This window comes from Microcebus murinus, chromosome 18, assembly GCF_040939455.1.
Source record: "Microcebus murinus isolate Inina chromosome 18, M.murinus_Inina_mat1.0, whole genome shotgun sequence".
Lineage (NCBI taxonomy): Eukaryota > Metazoa > Chordata > Mammalia > Primates > Cheirogaleidae > Microcebus > Microcebus murinus.
In genome coordinates, this window is record NC_134121.1 from 33,448,144 (window position 1) to 33,466,692 (window position 18,549).

At 49.5% G+C, this 18,549-nt stretch overlaps 1 protein-coding gene across 1 annotated transcript; it reads right to left on the minus strand.

Moving 5' to 3' along the window:
- Positions 1-1,774: 1,774 nt before the first annotated feature.
- Positions 1,775-3,737, minus strand: NOG (noggin). Its single transcript, XM_012741827.3, has one exon. The coding sequence runs from the start codon at positions 3,145-3,147 to the stop codon at positions 2,449-2,451; it is 699 nt and encodes a 232-aa protein (XP_012597281.1). The 5' UTR covers positions 3,148-3,737; the 3' UTR covers positions 1,775-2,448.
- Positions 3,738-18,549: the final 14,812 nt, after the last annotated feature.

The following is an 18,549-nucleotide window of genomic DNA, read 5'->3' on the forward strand; positions in this document are numbered from 1 at the left end:
AAAAAAATATTGGCCCGGGGCGCAGAAAGTTTTGCATAAATTCATAAGTGATGAATGGCTGATTTTAACGTTATTTGGGTATTTGTCAGAACTTAACAAATATACATGGGGACGGCGGTTCATAAACTTAAACATCTCAATATCCCCTTTCTTCTGGAAATAAATTACGTTTGTTTGCCCGGCTTGGAGTCTTAAGGTAGCCGACATTAGGAATATTTTAAAAGCCATCATCCATCGAGCATGTCTCCCAGGCGCCAGGAAGATTAAATGAAAGAATCATAAGATGGAGGTCTTTAACTTTTAATCCTTTTACAATGAAGCCTCAGATAGTCGCGGGGGCAGGGTGCCCTCTCTGGGGGGAATAATGCCGTTATTCCTCGGCTCTCAGTTAATGAATACCCTAACGTCTGTCCCACGGCCGACGGAGGCAGCGCCGGGGAGGGGGCTCGGGCTCCCGGGCCAGGCTATTGAAATGAGGAGCCACCGAGGCTGCGTCGGGAGGGAAGAAAGCGCCCGGCTGGAGGGACAGGGCGGGCGGGGCCGGGGGCATTGAGACTGCGCTGGGGACCGGGCGCAGGTTTGAAATAATTAGCATAGATTCGCCGGGACTCCGGACTGGGGGGGGGGGATGGGGGTGGGAGGCGGGACGCCGGGAGGGAGGCGCGGGGAGGTGGCAGGGAGGTGGGGAGGGAGCAAAGGAGAGCGACTCCGGAGTCCAAGATAAATAAAAGGAGCGCTGAGCAGTGTCAGGAAGCTGGCCCACGTGGAGCTGCGCGGATGGGCGCCGCCGGGGGCTGAGGCGGAGGGACGCACGCGAGAGTCCAGCGTCCGCCCCAAGAAGTCGGCTTTTTAAGGGGTGGGGTGGGAGTGACGGTTCTGCACATCCCTTTAAGGGGTAACATGCCTTCTGCCCCTAACCTAGTCCTAAAGCTCAAAGTTCCCGAATTCTCCTCCGTCCCCACCCCTCAAGAGGAGGAAGTGTCCCAGGCGGGGGGCGTACCCTCCTCCCAAGATCCCAGAGGTGGTGATTTTTACCCAAATTCAGACCCCTCCTAAACCGTGACCCTCAGTCTTCCCTAGGTCCTGGCGCAGAGCGGACGTGAGTGTCAAATCTCCCAGCTATCCATCCCCAGCAACTCTGGCTGCGGGCTTGGGGTTTGGGGGCCCGGACCTACAACATCCCGGAGGCTGAGAGCCTTGTAGATTCCAAGGGATCGCCTCAGCTCGCACCGCCGTAGCTTCCGGGCGTGCAAAGGGTTAACACGGGCTGGATATTGAGGTGGGGGGTGTGAGGCGGGAGGGGCGGCGGGATCTGGGTGGGCGCGCTCTGATCTCCCCCCCACCCCATTCCTCGGGGGTCAAGTTTCAGCGGCACTCCGCCCCCAGGGTAGGTGTGAAAGACACGTGTCCCCATTGTGAAGGGCCTGTCAGGCAGGACAAAGCGGCCGCCCACCCTCCCCCCGCCCCTCGGCCCAGCCTGGGGTCAGCTCCAGGGGGCCAGCTGGGTGTCGAGGTCACTACAGGCCCGAGCTTTGGTGACACAGGGGGAAAAGGCTGGGAGACTGGGTGGAGGCCACGTGATGGCTAAGTGAGGGGTTAGAGAATATGCCCCCCTCCTGAAAAGCTCGGCAGTCACCTCCACCGTACTACAGGAGGGGAGTCCAAGGGGATGAGCCCCTTCCCCAACGGGCGTAGTAGGCACGGCGGCATCCCCTCCCCGCCCCCTCTCCACCCCCCATCAATCACCAACACAGAATCGCAGTGTCGAGCGCAGTCGGTTTTAGTGGTTTTCTTTAATCCTGCTCTGCACTTCTTTCTCATTTACTACACGGGATATTATAAAGAATAAATAGCAGATACTCTTAATTTACAATGATTAGTCATTCCATTTGTTCTCTATATTTACAATAACTGTAAAATAACATTGAACTCTATAGCTTCTTCGAGGTCCAAGGAAAACCAAAACACTTTCCGAAGAATGGAAAATAGCTTTTAAAAAGTCCTTCTACAAAAGTTCCCCCATCTCTTTGTACTTTAAGAAAAAAATAACTTTTCCCCCCTGCTTCGCCATGCGAAGGGCACTGGAATATAAATAGCAGGTTAACATTATTAGCAACAACCAGAATAAGTCTCTCTTTTCTCTGTTCTTTTTTTTTCTTTTGCTTATTTTTTTTTAAAAATACAGTAGAAGCCGGTAACTTTTAACGTATAATACTGACCTTTTAATAAGTAAATTAAAACTGGTACCGTATATACACACACATATACATTCCTACACAGTTAAACAGTGCATTACATGAACCAGAAAGCTAGGTCTCTGTAGCCAAAAAAAAAAAAAAGTTCATTGAAAACCCTCGCTAGAGGGTGGTGGAACTGGTTGGAGGCGGTGCAGGGGGCGTCCGTAGGGATCGATCAAATGTCCGGGTGCGGGCAGGGGGCCCCCAAGTTCTAGCACGAACACTTGCACTCGGAGATGATGGGGTACTGGATGGGAATCCAGCCGCAGCGCTGGCCCCCGCGCCGCTGACAGCGCCACCGCAGCACGGTGAGGTGCACGGACTTGGACGGCTTGCACACCATGCCCTCAGGCACGGAGCACGAGCGCTTGCTGAAGCAGCTGCCCACCTTCACGTAGCGCGGCCAAAAGCGGCTGCCCAGGTCGTTCCAGGCGTACAGCACGGGGCAGAAGGTCTGCGACCACAGCCACATCTGTAACTTCCTCCGCAGCTTCTTGCTCAGGCGCTGCTTCTTGCCCTGGGCCAAGCCCTCGGAGAACTCCAGCCCTTTGATCTCGCTCGGCATGGCCCCCGACGGCCGCTGCCGCAGCAGCTGGTCCAGCTCGGCCAGGTCCTCGGCGCCCCCGGCAGCGCCCCCGCCCCCGCCCGGCCGGTCCTCGGGGGGCGAGGTGGCCATGAAGCCCGGGTCGTAGTGGCCCCCGAGCAGCGAGCGCAGCAGCGTCTCGTTCAGATCCTTCTCCTTGGGGTCAAAGATAGGGTCCGGGTGTTCGATGAGGTCCACCAAGGGCAGGTTGTCGCTGGGAGCCGGGCGGATGTGGAGATAGTGCTGGCCGCCCGCCGGTGCTGCCCGCAGCCCCAGGACCACCACCAGGGCGTAGAGGGTGACCCCCAGGCTGGGGCAGCGCTCCATGCCTCCGGCGCGCGCCCGGGGCTGCTGCTTCGTCCCGCGTCCCCGGAGCAGAGCACGCCGAGCCCGCGGCGCCGCCGCGCTCCCCCGTCTCTCCGGAGGCGGCTCACCCGAGGCTGGGCAGGCGCAGGGCCGGCAGCATGAGCCGCGGGGAGAGCCCTTCGCGCAGCGCCGGCTCCCACCGGGGCGGAGAAAAGGCACACAAGTTGGCCGCAACTCCTCTCCCGGGTCTACTCGGGAAGGCGGCCGCGGCGGGGCATCCGAAATTACTCCAGGGCGACCGCGGGGCGCGGGGGGCGCCGGCTCCTCGCTGCCTTCCCGGGCCGGCGGCGGCGCAGGGCGCGTGGACGAGCCGCTCTCCCCTCCTCCTCCTCTCGCCGCTGCTCGTCCTGCCGCTCTGTGCAGCGCCGCGGCCCGAGCGGGTCCCGGGGGCACTTCCCTCCGCCTGCTCCGGGCTCCGCGGCCGGCTCTGCCCGGCGGACTCCAGCGGCGGCGGCGGCGGCGGCGTCCGCGCACGTTGGCACCGGTTTGTCTGTCTCGCAGGGTCCAAGCCTTTAAATTTCCTGCACTTTCAGCTCCATCACCATGGAAACCACTGACTCTCTCGGCGTTGCCCCCTCCCCCTTCTTCCCCCCAAACAACAACCCCACCCCCCACTTCTCCACCCCCGAGGAGCTGGAGCGGCACAGGCTCCGGGGGAAGCCGCCTGTACTCGCCGCGGCGGCGGCGGCTTCGGCAGCGCCCAGGGCTGTGCCCCGCCGGACCCAGATGCCCCGGGAAGCCGACAGTCCGGCTGCCCGCCGGAGCTCACAGGCGGCGGCGGCGGCGGCGGCGGCAGCGGCGGTGGCGGCGGCGGTGGCGCTTGGCAGGTCTCCGCGCAATTTTCTCTCTCCCCCACCACCCACCCCCCTTCTCCTCCTCCTGCAAAATGCACCGCCCCCCTCCTTTCTCCTGGAGCAATGCAACTGGGGCTCTAGGCGCCCCGCCAGGGCCAGTCCTGGGGAAAGCTCGCGGCGGCGCTGGAGCCGGGCTGGAGGGTGCAGGGCCAGTGTCGGGGGGTGCTCGAGGTGGGGCTGGGGTGCTGCTCACTAGCTGGGTGCTTTGCACTGGGAGTGGAGCAGCGGGGAGGTGCTGGGGGCTCGCTTCTTGGTGCAGTTCGTAGCAAGAAATTTCTCCATGTGCATGGAGCGTTTTTCCCGGACGCGTCTCGCCTTCCTCTCTCCCGGGCTCGGTCTAAGTCCCCTCCCCCAACACACACACAGACACACACTCACACAGACACACACACACACACACGCGCGCGCGCGCACACACACACACACTACCCCCCCACCCCCCTTTGCGCCGGGGAGTCCGAGAGCTGCAGCGTTGCGCAGCGTGATGTAATTCCTAGGAAGCACTCCTGCCCGTCTGCCCCCCAGGCCCACGAGGGGGTCCGCTCCTCACCCTCCTCCTCCTCCTTGGCCGGGTCCTGCACCCTGAGTGGCCGAGCCGCAGGGGCGCGTCCTGCTCGCCTGCGGCTCCTCTAGCCGGCCCGGCTGCGCGGCAGCCGCTCGGCTCCCTGGGGGCGGCGCGCCCTCTGCTGGTCCGCCGCATGCCCTGCACCTGGCGCCGGCGGGGGCGGCCCTGCGAGGTGGGCTGTCAGCTGCCCACTCTGCCCAGCTCAGCTTCTACTTTGGTGTCTGTGTCATTTTCTGTGTGTGTCTGCCTATGCTGAGGGGCCCCTTCTGGTTCTGGCTGTTTTTTTTTTTTTTAAACTCTCCAGGCCCTCAGTGTAAACAAACTTCGTGAGATTCCTCCCCAACCCCCTTAAATTTCACAAGAATCTGTGCTGCACCTTCCACCTGGGGTAAATCTGCCTCAGTGGGCACTGGTGGGGACCAGAAACTTAAAAAGATGAGCTGACAGTAGGGGGACCTGAGTCCTGGCTGGGCTCCACCCTGATATAACTATGTTAGCTTTACACAAGTCACTTTCGTGGCCCTATATACTTTAGTTTTTGCGTTAGTTTTTGCGTAACTTCCTTTTTTCTTCCAGTCCTACCCTTCTGGGATTCTAAATAAACCTACATGATGCTTTTTCTCTTTCAGAAGCAGTTTCTCTTTGATGCGAGATGGGTACTGAAATGACACCTCCGGTTAATGTTCCCTTGGACGAGGAACTGAATCTAAGCTTCAGAACTCAGACTCAGTTTCCTTTGTGGTGGATGTAATTGGAGTCTGGAAAAAGCTGGAGAAGAGAGAGTGGGAGTGGATGACTTAAGTATTCACCCGTCTTCCAGGGAGTGCGAGTTAGGAGGTCCCATTGTGACAGCCTACATCACTCTACTTTCTTTCCCCAAAGATTTGGTTTTTCCTTTCAACCTGCCCACCCCACCCCACCCCTCAAAAGTTACCATCTGTCTGAGGAAGAAAACACTTCGTTGCATAGTACATATAGCCTTTCTGCAAGCACCTCAGCCCTGGGAGGGATGGCCAGTTTCAGCTGAAAGCATTTTATTCAACTTTAAAAGCTAGACAACAACTAGAATTAGACTCTCAAGGTACTGTCCAAAAGGCAGTCTTGCTGTGATGGATGCTGGAGATGAGAACAGCCCACTGCTTGTTTGAATTGGGTTGATTCTGAAATAACGTGTGATTACAATCTGGCACCTAGTAGGCTCTTAAACCATACTCCTTTCTTTTTGATGTGCTTTGTGGGGACTTGGCACTAGTTTGTTTTCTCATGAAGATTAAATGTTCCAGAGCAATTTTGTCGCTGCTGTGAATTAACTAAGAAAATAACTTTTTAGTAGAGTTCAAAGGCTAAATTCTAGCCCAGCTCTCCTGAGATGGTAGGTTCTAATTAGCGACATTATATTGCGCTGTTTCTGTTCCATCAATCTCTCTTCTCCTTTAAATCATCTATTTTTGTTTGAAAACCAACCCAGATCTTTAAGTCCTTTATTTAGGCTGGCTAGATTTGACTGAACAGCACAAAAGGTCCCTTGGGAACAAGAAACAAACTTTGAGAATGGATTGTGTGACCTGTTTATGGGGTATCCACTGGGTGAAGACCACAAAGAAGAGAGAACTCACAATTGGTGTCCACCTCACAAGAATTTTGTAGTCCAGTTAGGAGAGCTATGATAAGCATATGAAGAAAATATTAAAAAGCCATGGGAAAAATGTATAAATTCCCATAACAGTGTAGACCAGTGTTTCACAATATTTCTTTAAATGCATGTCCCAGCCAGGGCTGGTGGCTCACGACTGTAATCCTAGCACTCTAGGAGGCCGAGGCGGGCAGATGCTCGAGGTCAGGAGTACGAGACCATCCTGAGCAAGAGCGAGAGCCCCTCTCTACTAAAAATAGAAAGAAATTAATTGGCCAACTAATATATATAGAAAAACTTAGCCAGGCATGGTGGCGGATGCCTGTAGTCCCAGCTACTCGGGAGGCTGAGGCAGGAGGATCGCTTGAGCCCAGGAGTTTGAGGTTGCTGTGAGCTAGGCTGATGCCACGGCACTCACTCCAGCCTGGGCAACAAAGTAAGACTCTGTCTCAAAAAAACAAAAAAATGCATGTCCCCTTTTGATAAATATTAGGTCATTAAATATGAAACGTCTGATTTTGAATCAAAAGTCTAGTTTATTATATCTCAAACAAGAAACAGTACAGTTAATCAAAGTGTGTGCCTAAACTGTCGACACAAGCTTTGCCATCTTAATGGTAGCTTGCTTATGCCAGCAGCGAAGAAGCCTGGAGGGCAAGTGGCGATGACATACCGAAAGGCGTTTTCCACTCCTTGTTGATAATTGAATATTTTTCCTTGCAAGAAGTGGTCCAAAGGCTGGAAGAAGTGGCAGTCAGTTGGTGCAAGGTCTGGTGAATACAGTGGATAACAGAGAGTGTGTAAGTCCAGCTTCTGTGGTTTGAGCAGCGTTATTTTTTTGTGACATGCGGTCTTGCAAGAGGATTGGCCTGTCTCTGTTGACCAATCTCAGCTGCTTAATTGCAAGCATGCAATCATTTCATCCAGCTGGTTGCAGTAGGCATTCACTGTAATGGACTGACCAGGCTTCATGGAGCTGTAGTGGATAATGACAGTGCTGGACCACCAAACAGACACCATTAGCTTTTTTTTTTTTGGTGAGTATTCAGTTTTAGACCGTGTTTTGGCACTTCATCTTTGTCCAGCCATTGTGCTGAATGCTTGTGATTGTCAAAAAGAATCCATTTTTCATCGCATGTAACAATATGGTGTAGAAATGGTTGGCCTTTATGTCATGACAGCAGGGGAAGGCAAGCTTCGAGACAGTTTCCCTTCTGATGCTCATTTAATTCATGAGGTACCCATCTATCCAGCTTCTTTACCTTGCCCATTTGTTTCAAATGGTCCAATACCGTTGGAAAAGTAACGTCAAACCTTGCTGCCAATTCACACGTAGGTTGAGATGGATTCGTTTCCACTACAGCTTTCAGCTCATCATTGTCCACCTTGGTCTCAGGTCGCTCACATGGCTCATTTTCTGGATTAAAATCACCAAAATGGAACTTCTCAAGCCACTGACGTATTGCGCGTTCGTTAGCTACATGCTTCCCAGACACTTCATTGATATTTTGAACTGTCTGGATGGCATCGGTTCCATGATGAAACTCATATTCAAAAATAACACGAATTTTTGACTTATCCATGGTTTCACAAAAATTGCTCTAAAAAAATATTGAAAGATAATCACAAGCCAGAACATGCGTTTGAAAGAACGAGACTGTACCCTCACAATAAAAACAAAACAAAACAGAACAAAATAAAAAAAAAACAACCCAAGAAATGTCAAAGTGAAATGCCAGAGATATCAAACTTAGTACTGAAGAAAATCAGATATTCCATACTTAATAACTTAATATAATAATTCCATGCTCTCCTGTGAATGTTGTTTAAAATTTTATAATATATTATGGTGACCTAAAGGAAGCTACGGCAATTATAATATTAGCTATATTGTTTTCAAACTTCACCTACCCTGTCCACTGTGGAGCTCGGAAATGCTGCACTTGGGGAGCCTGCAGTGCCCCACTCTGTGCCACACTGTGCCCATGAACTTAGGTACTGAGTGAATCTGGGAATGTTGGTGTGAGAGACTAAGCACTGCTAATACCTTAATGGTAGAGCTGAGTTTTAGCTGAGCTTGATGAAGAAAAAGGGTATATTTATCTGAATAGGGAGAGGAGGAGGCTTGAGACATAAGCTATGAGGCTGCATGAAGAGGGGAACCACAACGTATGAGGTACAGCCAGAAAGTCTGGGGATATGGGGAGTGGAGGAAGAAATGTCATAGGCAGGGAAGCTCAACACAAAGACGACTTTTGGATCAGGTGGATTTATGTTGGAATTCCGGCCCTGCCACTCACCAGCTGTGTTACCATTTAACACAGGCATCTTAACCACTTTCCAGCCTTCCATTTTCTCACCTGTAAGGTGGGGATGGTACACACCTCTCAGAACTGTGCCATGTAATGAAAGGACTATCTCTCTTGGTGCAATGCCTGAGACAGAGAACAGAGTAGGCAATGGTCTTTCAACACATGTTAGTTCTTGGGAGAACCCCATTGCTCTCAACTGGCCAGCCATCTCAGGTTTGAGCCAGGGAGGGTGGAAGGGGATGCAGGATGCTGTTGTAATCAACTCTAACACCTTGGGACCTGCTCTCTGTCCACTCTGCCTATGCACCTGAGCTGTTCCTGGCGGCTGCCAGCTTCAGGTGTTTAGGGGAAGCTGGGGCTGGAATTTCTTGGCGGACTCAATATCCAGCCCATTTCGATGCTTCTGTGGTTGTGTTGAAGGGGGACTTAACGAGCTGGATAAAGAGGGGTGCATTTTTTCAAAAGGAAGCTTGGGGCGGGAATGGGCCAATGGAGGGACGGCTATCAGCTTGGTTTTTTGATCAGGCCCCAATCAGTGGGAATTGGCTGGGGACTTAGGAAGAGTCTGACAAAAAACAAGGGTGAAGGCCCACTCCTGGTTAGCCTCATCCCAAGTTTCTGTCCCAGCAAAATGCCCTCGGCAGGGAAAATGAAAACACTCCTTCAAACAATTGCTTGGGCAACTCCAGGTCAAGGCAGGAGGAGGCTTAGGGTGCTTTTATGTATCTTTTATTATTTCTATCATGATTCTAAGAATAGTTCGACAGTTTTCTTACTTTTTTGGGCCTGGAAACATAGACCAAAGGCAGCTGTGGGTGATGTGCACAGAGCGTGGAGCTTGATGTCAGAAAACTTGTGACCTACCAGCTCTGTGACCTTCAGAGAGTCACTCTGCCTCTCTCAGGCTCCCCAACGCCAGGAGGTCAGGGACCATGAGACATCATAAAGGAGAGGGCATGAGAACTGCCATCTTTTATGTCCTGCATCATCCCAGGCACATGAAAATCATCACCCTCTGATTCTGACCGTCTCTAAGATCCCATGAATGTAGAATCTGATGGGCTTTCTCTTAGTGAGACCCAGAATGGCATTTTGGGGCTTGAGCCAACTTAGCAAAGTGAAGATGAGACTTGTCACCTTTCTCTCTTGACTGCCAGAGGGAGCGAGCAAGGAGGTGGGTCTGAGGCCAGAAGACGGGGGGATTCCGAGTAGCCTCCCAGGTGCTGGGGAACACTGGCCAGTTCGGGACTCACAGCAAGGGTGGGAAGGACCCCGTTCAGCTTCATAGTACATTGTAATTTTGTGTGTGTGTGTGTCTCCAATTGGTGATTAGATCCTAGTTAGAAGAGTAAAACTCCAGCTGGAATGGCATAGGGGCAAAAGAGGGAAAATAAGAGAGAAGGAAGGGAGAGAGGGAAACCGCTCTAAAGAGTGGGCTGGGGTGGGAAAATGGGTAAATAAATGTGAAATGCATTTCTGGAAATAGAGACAACGTTGAAGATCAAGGAAGGAAAGGGGCTTCGGGGAGCTTGTTCCAGCCGTGACAGACAGCGCCTCCCCCTCCTCAGTCTGGCTGCTGCCCCGCCCGCAGCCCCCTCCCCATCTGGCTCCACGCTGGGGAAGGGGAAACGTCTCCGGAGCCCAGTGGCTCATTCATCTCCTGATAAACTGTTTATCTGAGTTTTAACGAGGGCGCCTCTCTCCAGCCCTGGAGACAGAAGCCTCCGCGTGTTTAGCCTGCCCTGATGTGGGGGGCCTGGGGTGGGTGGGGCGACGCCAGCAGGCCTATCTTCTCCCCTTTCCTGCCGCTGCGCTTGCCCTCGGCTCTCCCTTGGCTGGAGTCTGGGTCTGGGGTGGACTCACGGTTTTCCTATGGAAAGGAAATCCTCGCGCAGTCCCTCTCTCTCCAGCCGCTATCTTGAGTGCGTCCGTGCACATGCACGCGCCTGCGCGCACACACACACACACACACACGTTGTAAATAAAATTTAAAGACAAACAAAACTTGGTTCTGAATGTTATCATATATGAGCCAGTATTTCCAAAGGAAAATGAATGGAGAGCTACAGATACAGTATGGCTAGTGTGGGCAGGATTCTCCCAAATGACGGAGGGGCCGTTTAGTGCAAAGACAACCGTCACTGAATTAAACGAAACTTACACTGGAAATGCTCCAGGGCTTGCTTTCCACTCCCCACCACACACGCTCATCGACTCCCACTGGCACACACCTGGGCAGATGTTCATGCATTTATTTTTTATTTTTATTTATTTTTTTATTTTAGCGTATTATGGGGGTACAAGTGTTAAGGTTACTTATATTGCCCATGCCCCCTCCCCCCTCGAGTAAGAGCTTCAAACGTGTACATCCCCCAAACGTTGCATGATGCATTTATTAAAGAGCCTACCTTCCCCTGCGCTGACGCGAATGTGAGTAGTAAATACACACACTAGGGTGCACATGTGCACACATGCATATACAACACACACCGCACACTCCGTGTGCACCCCTCCCCAATAACGCATACACACACACACACACACACACACACACACACACACACACACACACACACACAGCTGCCTTCCGCCCCTCCCTTTCCCATCTGGCTCTAAAGGTTCCTGGAGGCAGTTCCCTTTAGCGACCTGCCATGGGGAGTTTACACACGGCCTCCACTCCCCACGAGCGCACGAGCACTCATCGCAGCCCGACTCACATTTCCCCACAGCCTCTCTTCCTGCTGCCTCGGATAGATGTGGACCGAGATAATCAGGTCTAGTCTCCCTGATCCCCTCAAAGGCTCAAGATAACAAGGAGACAGAAGCTCAATGGAGTGAAAAATAAGGTGAAAAATGACCCCCACTTCAGGCGGGTGGGGTGATTCCCAGGTTCCAGCGACTGAATCCACCCACCACGACAGTTTCACATCTCTGACTTTTCCCCTAGCCCCTCCTCCATCTCCTCACCATCCCAGTCGTGGTGCAGCCTTGGAACCAACTAACGGGGACCACCTACCATTACCCACCCAGCTTTTATTCGTTCTTCTCTTCACCAGGCATGCACCCCAATTACGGACACATTGCTTGAGGAGAAGACAGACGGAGTCCCTTCTCTTGAGGATCTCACAGACTACTGGGGAAAAGGGGGAAATAAACCAAAGAGGACGATTCAGGATGTTGACTGCGTGGACGAATTGTAGACATGTTAGGCTGGGGGGGGGTCCCAGATGGCTCCCCAAAAGAGCTAATGTCCAAGCTTAAAGACCTGAAAGGTCAAGAGGAGGTCACAGACTAAAGGGGTGAAGAGGCAGCCACTGGCTGGATGACATTTTGGGCAGAAGGGAAGGGGTGCAACATAATCCAAACCTTGGGAGCCCGTTGGTGGTGCTGAAGTTGGGGTTTGAGGGGTAGAGGCTGGAAAACCAGGGGCCATGTACAGTGGGCTATTGAAGGGTCTTAAGCTGTTTTAAATAGGATTTGGATTTAGGCTTAAGTTTAGAAATATTCAAAACAAACCTGAGAAACCATATTAATATGGCTTATTGATAGGTCTTAAATATTCCAGGACGGCTCTATTAAAAAACAAAACAAAACTTGATTCGGAGCTACATCAAGGTTGAAATCTAGGCCGTTCAGCCATACATAGAACCTCTGCTTTTAATCTCTATTCAGGGATTATTCTGTGTGCAGGGAAAACATTTTAAAAAATATGTTTGTAAGTAACTAATTATAATGATTATATGATACTTGAAGAATGGGGTAAGTGCGTAGGGTGAGGAGGAGAGAGAAGCTCACTTTTTACTTTATATTATCTTTATGTACATCTGCTTTCAAAACAGAGAGACCAATCAACATTTTTTTACATTTAAGGGAAAAAAAATCAATAAGAGACTAATGTCAGTGAATTTAGAAGAAACAATCTGCCTCAAAGTAACTATCAGGCGTCAGTAAAATTAAAAATGGTATTTTGTTTGTTTGTTTGTTTGTAGAGAAAGCATCTCACTATGTTGCCCAGGTTGGTCTCAAACTCCTGTTCTTAAGTAATCCTCCTGCCTCGGTCTCCCAAAGTGCTGGGATTACAGGAATGAGCCACCATGCCTGGCCTGGAGATGGTATTTAAAGTTCTAAATGTTGAAAAGATTTTTGAAGCCAGTACCACCCTGTGGGGTGGGCAAGACTCTTATTCTTAGATGATCTTTGTTTGTGTTGAGTTAAATGGTTCAGTGCTCATCTGTGAGGGAGCAGTACATTTGAGGAACTTCTGTATGCAGGGCTGTGTGTTTGTGTGAGCGCATAAAAGTGTGTGACAGACACTGTTTCATGACACTTTTATGTGCTGTCTCAGGCGTCTACACAGAAATCAGATTGCTTTCAAACTAAAGTGATACTTAATGCCAAAACCCACCATCAGGCTGAGAAATACAACAAAACTAAAATGCACCCTAAGCCTATCTTATGCTTGATCAAAACTTTGCAGTCTGGAATGAATCTGGGGTAGAGGATTGGAAATAAGTCACTCAAGTTGAGAGTTTGGAGGAAGGGGTCCCTAAACAAATACAAAAGGAACTTATTCTCTCGGTTTCCAGGCTTAGAAACAAGAATACAAGTTTAACATGTACTGTGAATTTACCACTGGACTTACAAACATTATCTTATCTAAATCTTATAGGAGCTTCTGGGGTAGGGTCAATCACCTCCCCATTTTATAGATAGGGAAATTGAGGCCCAGAGAGGTGGAGGAACTTCCCAAGGACATAGTCTTTGGCTCAAGGACCATCTGTGAAGACAAGGAGAAGTTTCTTAGATCAGAGCTGTGAGTCCAAAGCAGGCTTACTTTTTAAAAAAAATTATTAAATTAATTAATTAATAAGTAGAGAGAGTCTCACTGTGTCTCCCAGGCTGAAGTGTAATGGCACAATAATAGTTCATTGTAACCTCAAACTCCTGGGCTCAAGTGATCCTCCCTCCTCTGCCTCCTAAGTAGCTAGGACTAATATTTTTAGCCATCACCATGTCTGGCTAATTAAAAATGTTTTTTTCTTTAGAGATGGGGTCTTGCTATGTTGCCCAGGCTGGTTTCAAACTCCTGAGCTCAAACAATCCTCCGGCTTTGGCTCCCCAAAGCAAAGTGGGCTTCTCAGTGCGTCTGTTCTCTTGCTCTGAATCCATATTTGACTCCAGTGGTCATCAGTACCAGCAGGCCTGGGAGGTTTACTTGTGGGCAGTTACTTTTGGCAACCTGGCCAAGTAGGGAAGTGGGCTCATTTCATCTTCCTTCCACATCCCACAACACCCTGTCCCCACCTCCCATAATGGAGCATGACTGTAATAAAACAAGCCTTTTGATCAAGCTTCCCCACATCACTCTTAAGACAAACAATGCCTCTGAAACCCCCAACTGTTTTTATTTTTCTTATATCTAAGGTTTCATCATACTGTCTTTACCTAGCTTCATTAAAAAATACCCCCAATTAAGGAAAAAAAGTAATTTTATTCCTTTTTTGTCATTCACAAAAACAAACCTACAGAAAATGAAGTTTTATGTCAACAACCCACTTAAATTTCTAAAAGGAGTTCCCACTTTTCTTCTAATCCACCAGACATCTGCAAAAAATGTCCAGTCTGTTCTTTGACATAATACACCAAGATAAGAAGTAAATTGATTAATTAAAATACAAATAAAAATAAATAAAGCGGTGGCTGGTCCTTCACCAGCATGGTTAGTGGGTATGCTCATGTTTCAACATGGGATTTTTTTAAGGTCTGATTCATTATTCATAGGATTTTTAGGAAAAAATAGTTTTATAAATTATTTGTGTACATATACATTTAAAAAGATTATTTTTCCCCCGCCCATGGTAGAGAGAATGGATAAGGGCAGAGTTGAGACCAAGGTTTGGGTCTCTTGTGTCCCCTCCCTACAAAAAGAATCTAGTACACAGTTTCAGACAACTGTCTCATACAGAGTCTTGACCATGTTAACTAGTTACCAGAAAGCTTGATTAAACTCACAAAGATAATCCCTAAAATGCTGGGCGAAGGGCCCGGGAGATGCCTGGAGGTGGCAGGGAGGGGCTGGGCCAGTAGTGAGGCAAGGCTGTGGCTTCCGACTTCATCTTCGCTTTGCACTGTTTCGAAAGTGAATGACGGCAGCCGTTCAGCAAAATACATTGAGAAAAGTGCAAAGCTGCCTCCCTTACAGCCTTGAGGATTTGAGTCACCTTGAATCAGGCTTTGCAACGTAATAAGAGGCATCGTAATTATCATGCCACGGGGGTAAGCAAATCCTGGCAGATCACATTTTATAGAATTCTGCTTTTCTTTCAGGCCCTGGCCTGGAAGGAGAGAGGCAGCTACATTTTAGACTAAATGTTTATGGCTTAGACTTCTTCAACAGCAGGAATGTTTACTTCTGAGCTAGTCCTATTGTTCCGTCTGTGATTTCAATATGCTTCTTCTAAATATTTTGACAGCAAAGCCAAGTCTTGTGGCACTTGTGCTTTTTTTTTTTTTTTTTTTAGGGACTTCAGGGCCGTGATGGGTCTCGGGGTGGGGGATTGGTGAGGTCTCTGACTTGTCGCTGGGAACGGCTACTCTTCATCCCACAGGTGCGTGATGCTAGGGAGGTACTCATCTCTCCCGAAGGTCACCGCTGGGAAGACAGTACTGGCGGAGAGCACCGGCCTGCCCAGGGCAAGCGAGAGTCCTGCTGAAGTGTCCTGTCTTTTCTCCCAAGGAGTCTTCCTATGCCTGAAGGAGAAGCAGACTAAAACAAACTGCCCTATAGAAAGGAATTACTCATGATCACTCAAAAACATCTAAGGATTCTCCTGGTTACTCTCAAGATACAGTGATGACATTTGATGGCTTTTCCAATCTGATCACAACCTACCTTTTCCCTTACACTCTTTCTACTTCTTGCTGTTTGCCTTACGTTCAGTTTGGTGGTCTCTACCCATTGCTTGCTCTGCCTCACTGTTATATGTTCTGTCTGCTTGCTCTCCCTTTTGCAAAATCACTTACAGCCCTCTAGATCCTGCTTGAACATCGCCTCCTCCATTCTTCATTCTGTCCGTGCAGATAAATTGCTCCCTTCTCTGACATCCTATACCACCCCAATCCTTCCTCTAGCTCAGCTATTACCAATTGCATTCCAGGTTGTTGGCTCTCTTGACTGTTGGACAGCAAGTTCTTTATGGGAGTTCATCTCTAAATTCCCAGTGCCTACCATCATGCTTGCTATACAGTAGGTGCCTTGTAAATGAATGAAAACCTGAACTTGTTTAATTGCTTTTGGTGACCATATTGGATCCTGGTAGTGGGTGGAGGGGAATGATGGTGGTGGAAATAATGCCCATTTTTAATTCATGTAGCAAATCTGGATGGTGATAGCTTACACTGTTTGATCTTCTCTTATAAATCCCCTCATAGGTATCTGGAAAATAAAAAGACCAATTTGACCAAAATAAAATGCTTTACTATTTAGCTGGTACACACCAATGGCTTGCCAAAGGTGAACTGGAGACAGCATGGTACAACTAGTTGTTGTACCAACACCTTCAGCAGCCTGAATCCTCACAAATTAGCAGCTCTGTATCTTGAAGTCAGCTGATTTTGGCAGCAGAAGCAAGCTGGGGCAGGGGAGGGGGTGAGGAATGGTTGGCTCTGTCCCAGGAAGCTGCAGCTAGGGGTGGGGTGGGGCGGGCAGGGAGTAGTTGAATGATTCCAGCTCGTTCTGGGGAGGCAGCAGCTGCTGCAACATGTCAGGCTAGACCCAGCCCATGCACTTGGAAAGAAAAGAAGGTTCAGGGCCCCATCCCCACCCTTGAGACCCCAGGACCCTGTCCTTGCTGGAACTATATTCCCTTCCTTCCACCCGGCTGCTGCTCCCAGTCCCCGCTGTCTTCTTGGAGAGGTGGATTCAGAAGCCATTTCCACAAGGACAGAGGAGCACTAATCTCTCCAAAGATGACTCTCCCTGGTGTCCAGTTCCTTTTTGTGTCGCCAAAGAGCCTTGCTCACCATCTGGCATGGTCAGCACCCACTGGGGGTGGCTGGATCAAAGTCTAGGGTCACTGTCAACACCGACTGGGTGCGATTCCCTAAACATCCTTTAGGTACTCTGAACTGTCATTCCACAGTCACAATTGTCCAGATAACCAGGTCAAAGGTGCCCCTTTGGGTATTCTTTTCCCAGCCTGAATGACGCAGCCCAATGCAAGAGCTTCTCAGGGACAGCTCCGTGTCACTCGGGCTCTGTCCACCTGGCACAAAGGGCAATGCTTTGAAGAAGAAATGGATTAAGATATTGGATTACAGCTCCTGTAGCCAGGCTCAGGGCCTGAGCTGAATGTCCTCCCCCAAGTAGGGTGACTTGGCAGAGTGGGTCAGGCCTCCCTCCCTTCTTCCTTACTTTCCTCCACTCTCCACAGCTCTCTGGGTGGGGGTGGGGGGGGAGGAAAGGTGGAGTGGGACACACTTCTCATGACTTAAATCAACATTTTAGCAAGGGCAAAACTGGGGCTACATTTCTTATAGCTCTGCACATGTTCTGCCCTACCTCGGGACAGTGTGAAAGTGGGGGCAAGAACAGTGGGTGGGCGCGTGAGCCATGTGGGGTAGAGCAACAGCTCAGCAAGATGATTAATGTTAACCTCTTCCCTCTCCTCTTCCTCCTCCTTACCAGTTACCGAATTCTCACTCTGTGCCTGACACAGTGGGTTATATATTTGTGATCTCATTTAGTCCTCCAAACAGCTCGGTTGATAATCAAGGAGGACACTAAAGCTCAGAGAGGTCAAGTGACCTGACCAAGGTTCCCCAAATAGGAAGTGGCAGAGCTGAGGTTTAACTCTCTGCCTAGCTCCAAAGCTTGTGGTCCATTCCCTGTGGCCTCTTTCTCTTTCGTGTAGGGTTCTGCTTTTGGTGTTCCTCATACAACTCATAAATGTGGCAGGTGGGGGTGGGAGTATGGAAGGACACAAAAGTGGAATCCAGTGTGACCACAAAAATAGTATTAATAGTGTTAATTGTTCATGGTGCAAATATACTTGGTACAACTTACACATGAACTGGAATTATACGCACCAACACGGGGACAGTGTTTACCTCTGGGGAAGGGAGAGACGGCAATGTATTTGGTGCATACTTATGTGTATTTATAATATTTGATTCTTTTAAAAAGAGCAGAGAGATCAAAGTAAACATAAAGTAAACAAAAATCTTTGATGTTCAGGCCCACGATGAGCTGCCACTCATAGCCATTACCCATTTAGAATGGCTGTTACCAAAAAATAAGGGAAAATAACAAGTGTTGATGAAAATGTGGAGAAATTGAAACTCTTGTGCACTGCTGGTGGGAATGTAAAATGATGCAGCTGCCGTACAAAACAGGATGGCAGTTCCACAAACATTGCAAATAGAATTATCCCATGAACTATCAACTCCACTTCTGGGTATAGACTTCAAAGAATGAAAAACAGAGACTCACACAGATATTGGTACACCTTTGTTCATAGCAGCATTATTCACAATAGCCAAATATACCGTGTATTCATTGACAGATAAATGGATGAACAAAACGTGGTATATCCATGCAATGGAATGTTATTCAGCCCTAAAAAGACAAGAAATTCTGACACTGCTAAAACAAGGATGAATCTTGAAGACATGCTAAATGAAATAAGATAGTAGGCACAAAAGGACAAAGACTGTATGATTCCACTTACATGAGGTACTTAAAGTTGTCAAATTCCTAGACGCAGAAAGTAGCATGGTGCTTGCCAAGGGCTGGTGGGGAAGGGATGGGTAGTTGCTATTTAATGGGGACAGAGTTTCAGTTGGGGTCATGAAAAGTTCTGGAGATGGGTGGTGGCAATGGTTGCACAGCCATGAGACTGTACTTAATGCCACTAACCTGTACACTTACAAATAGTTAGAATGGTGCATTTTACTTTATGTATATTTTACAATAATAAGAAGTCCAGAGAAGGAGGAGCA

What these genes read in the sequence shown, in the direction of transcription:
- NOG (XM_012741827.3), bottom strand. Translation starts at nt 3,147, where the DNA reads ATGGAGCGCTGCCCCAGCCTGGGGGTCACCCTCTACGCCCTGGTGGTG.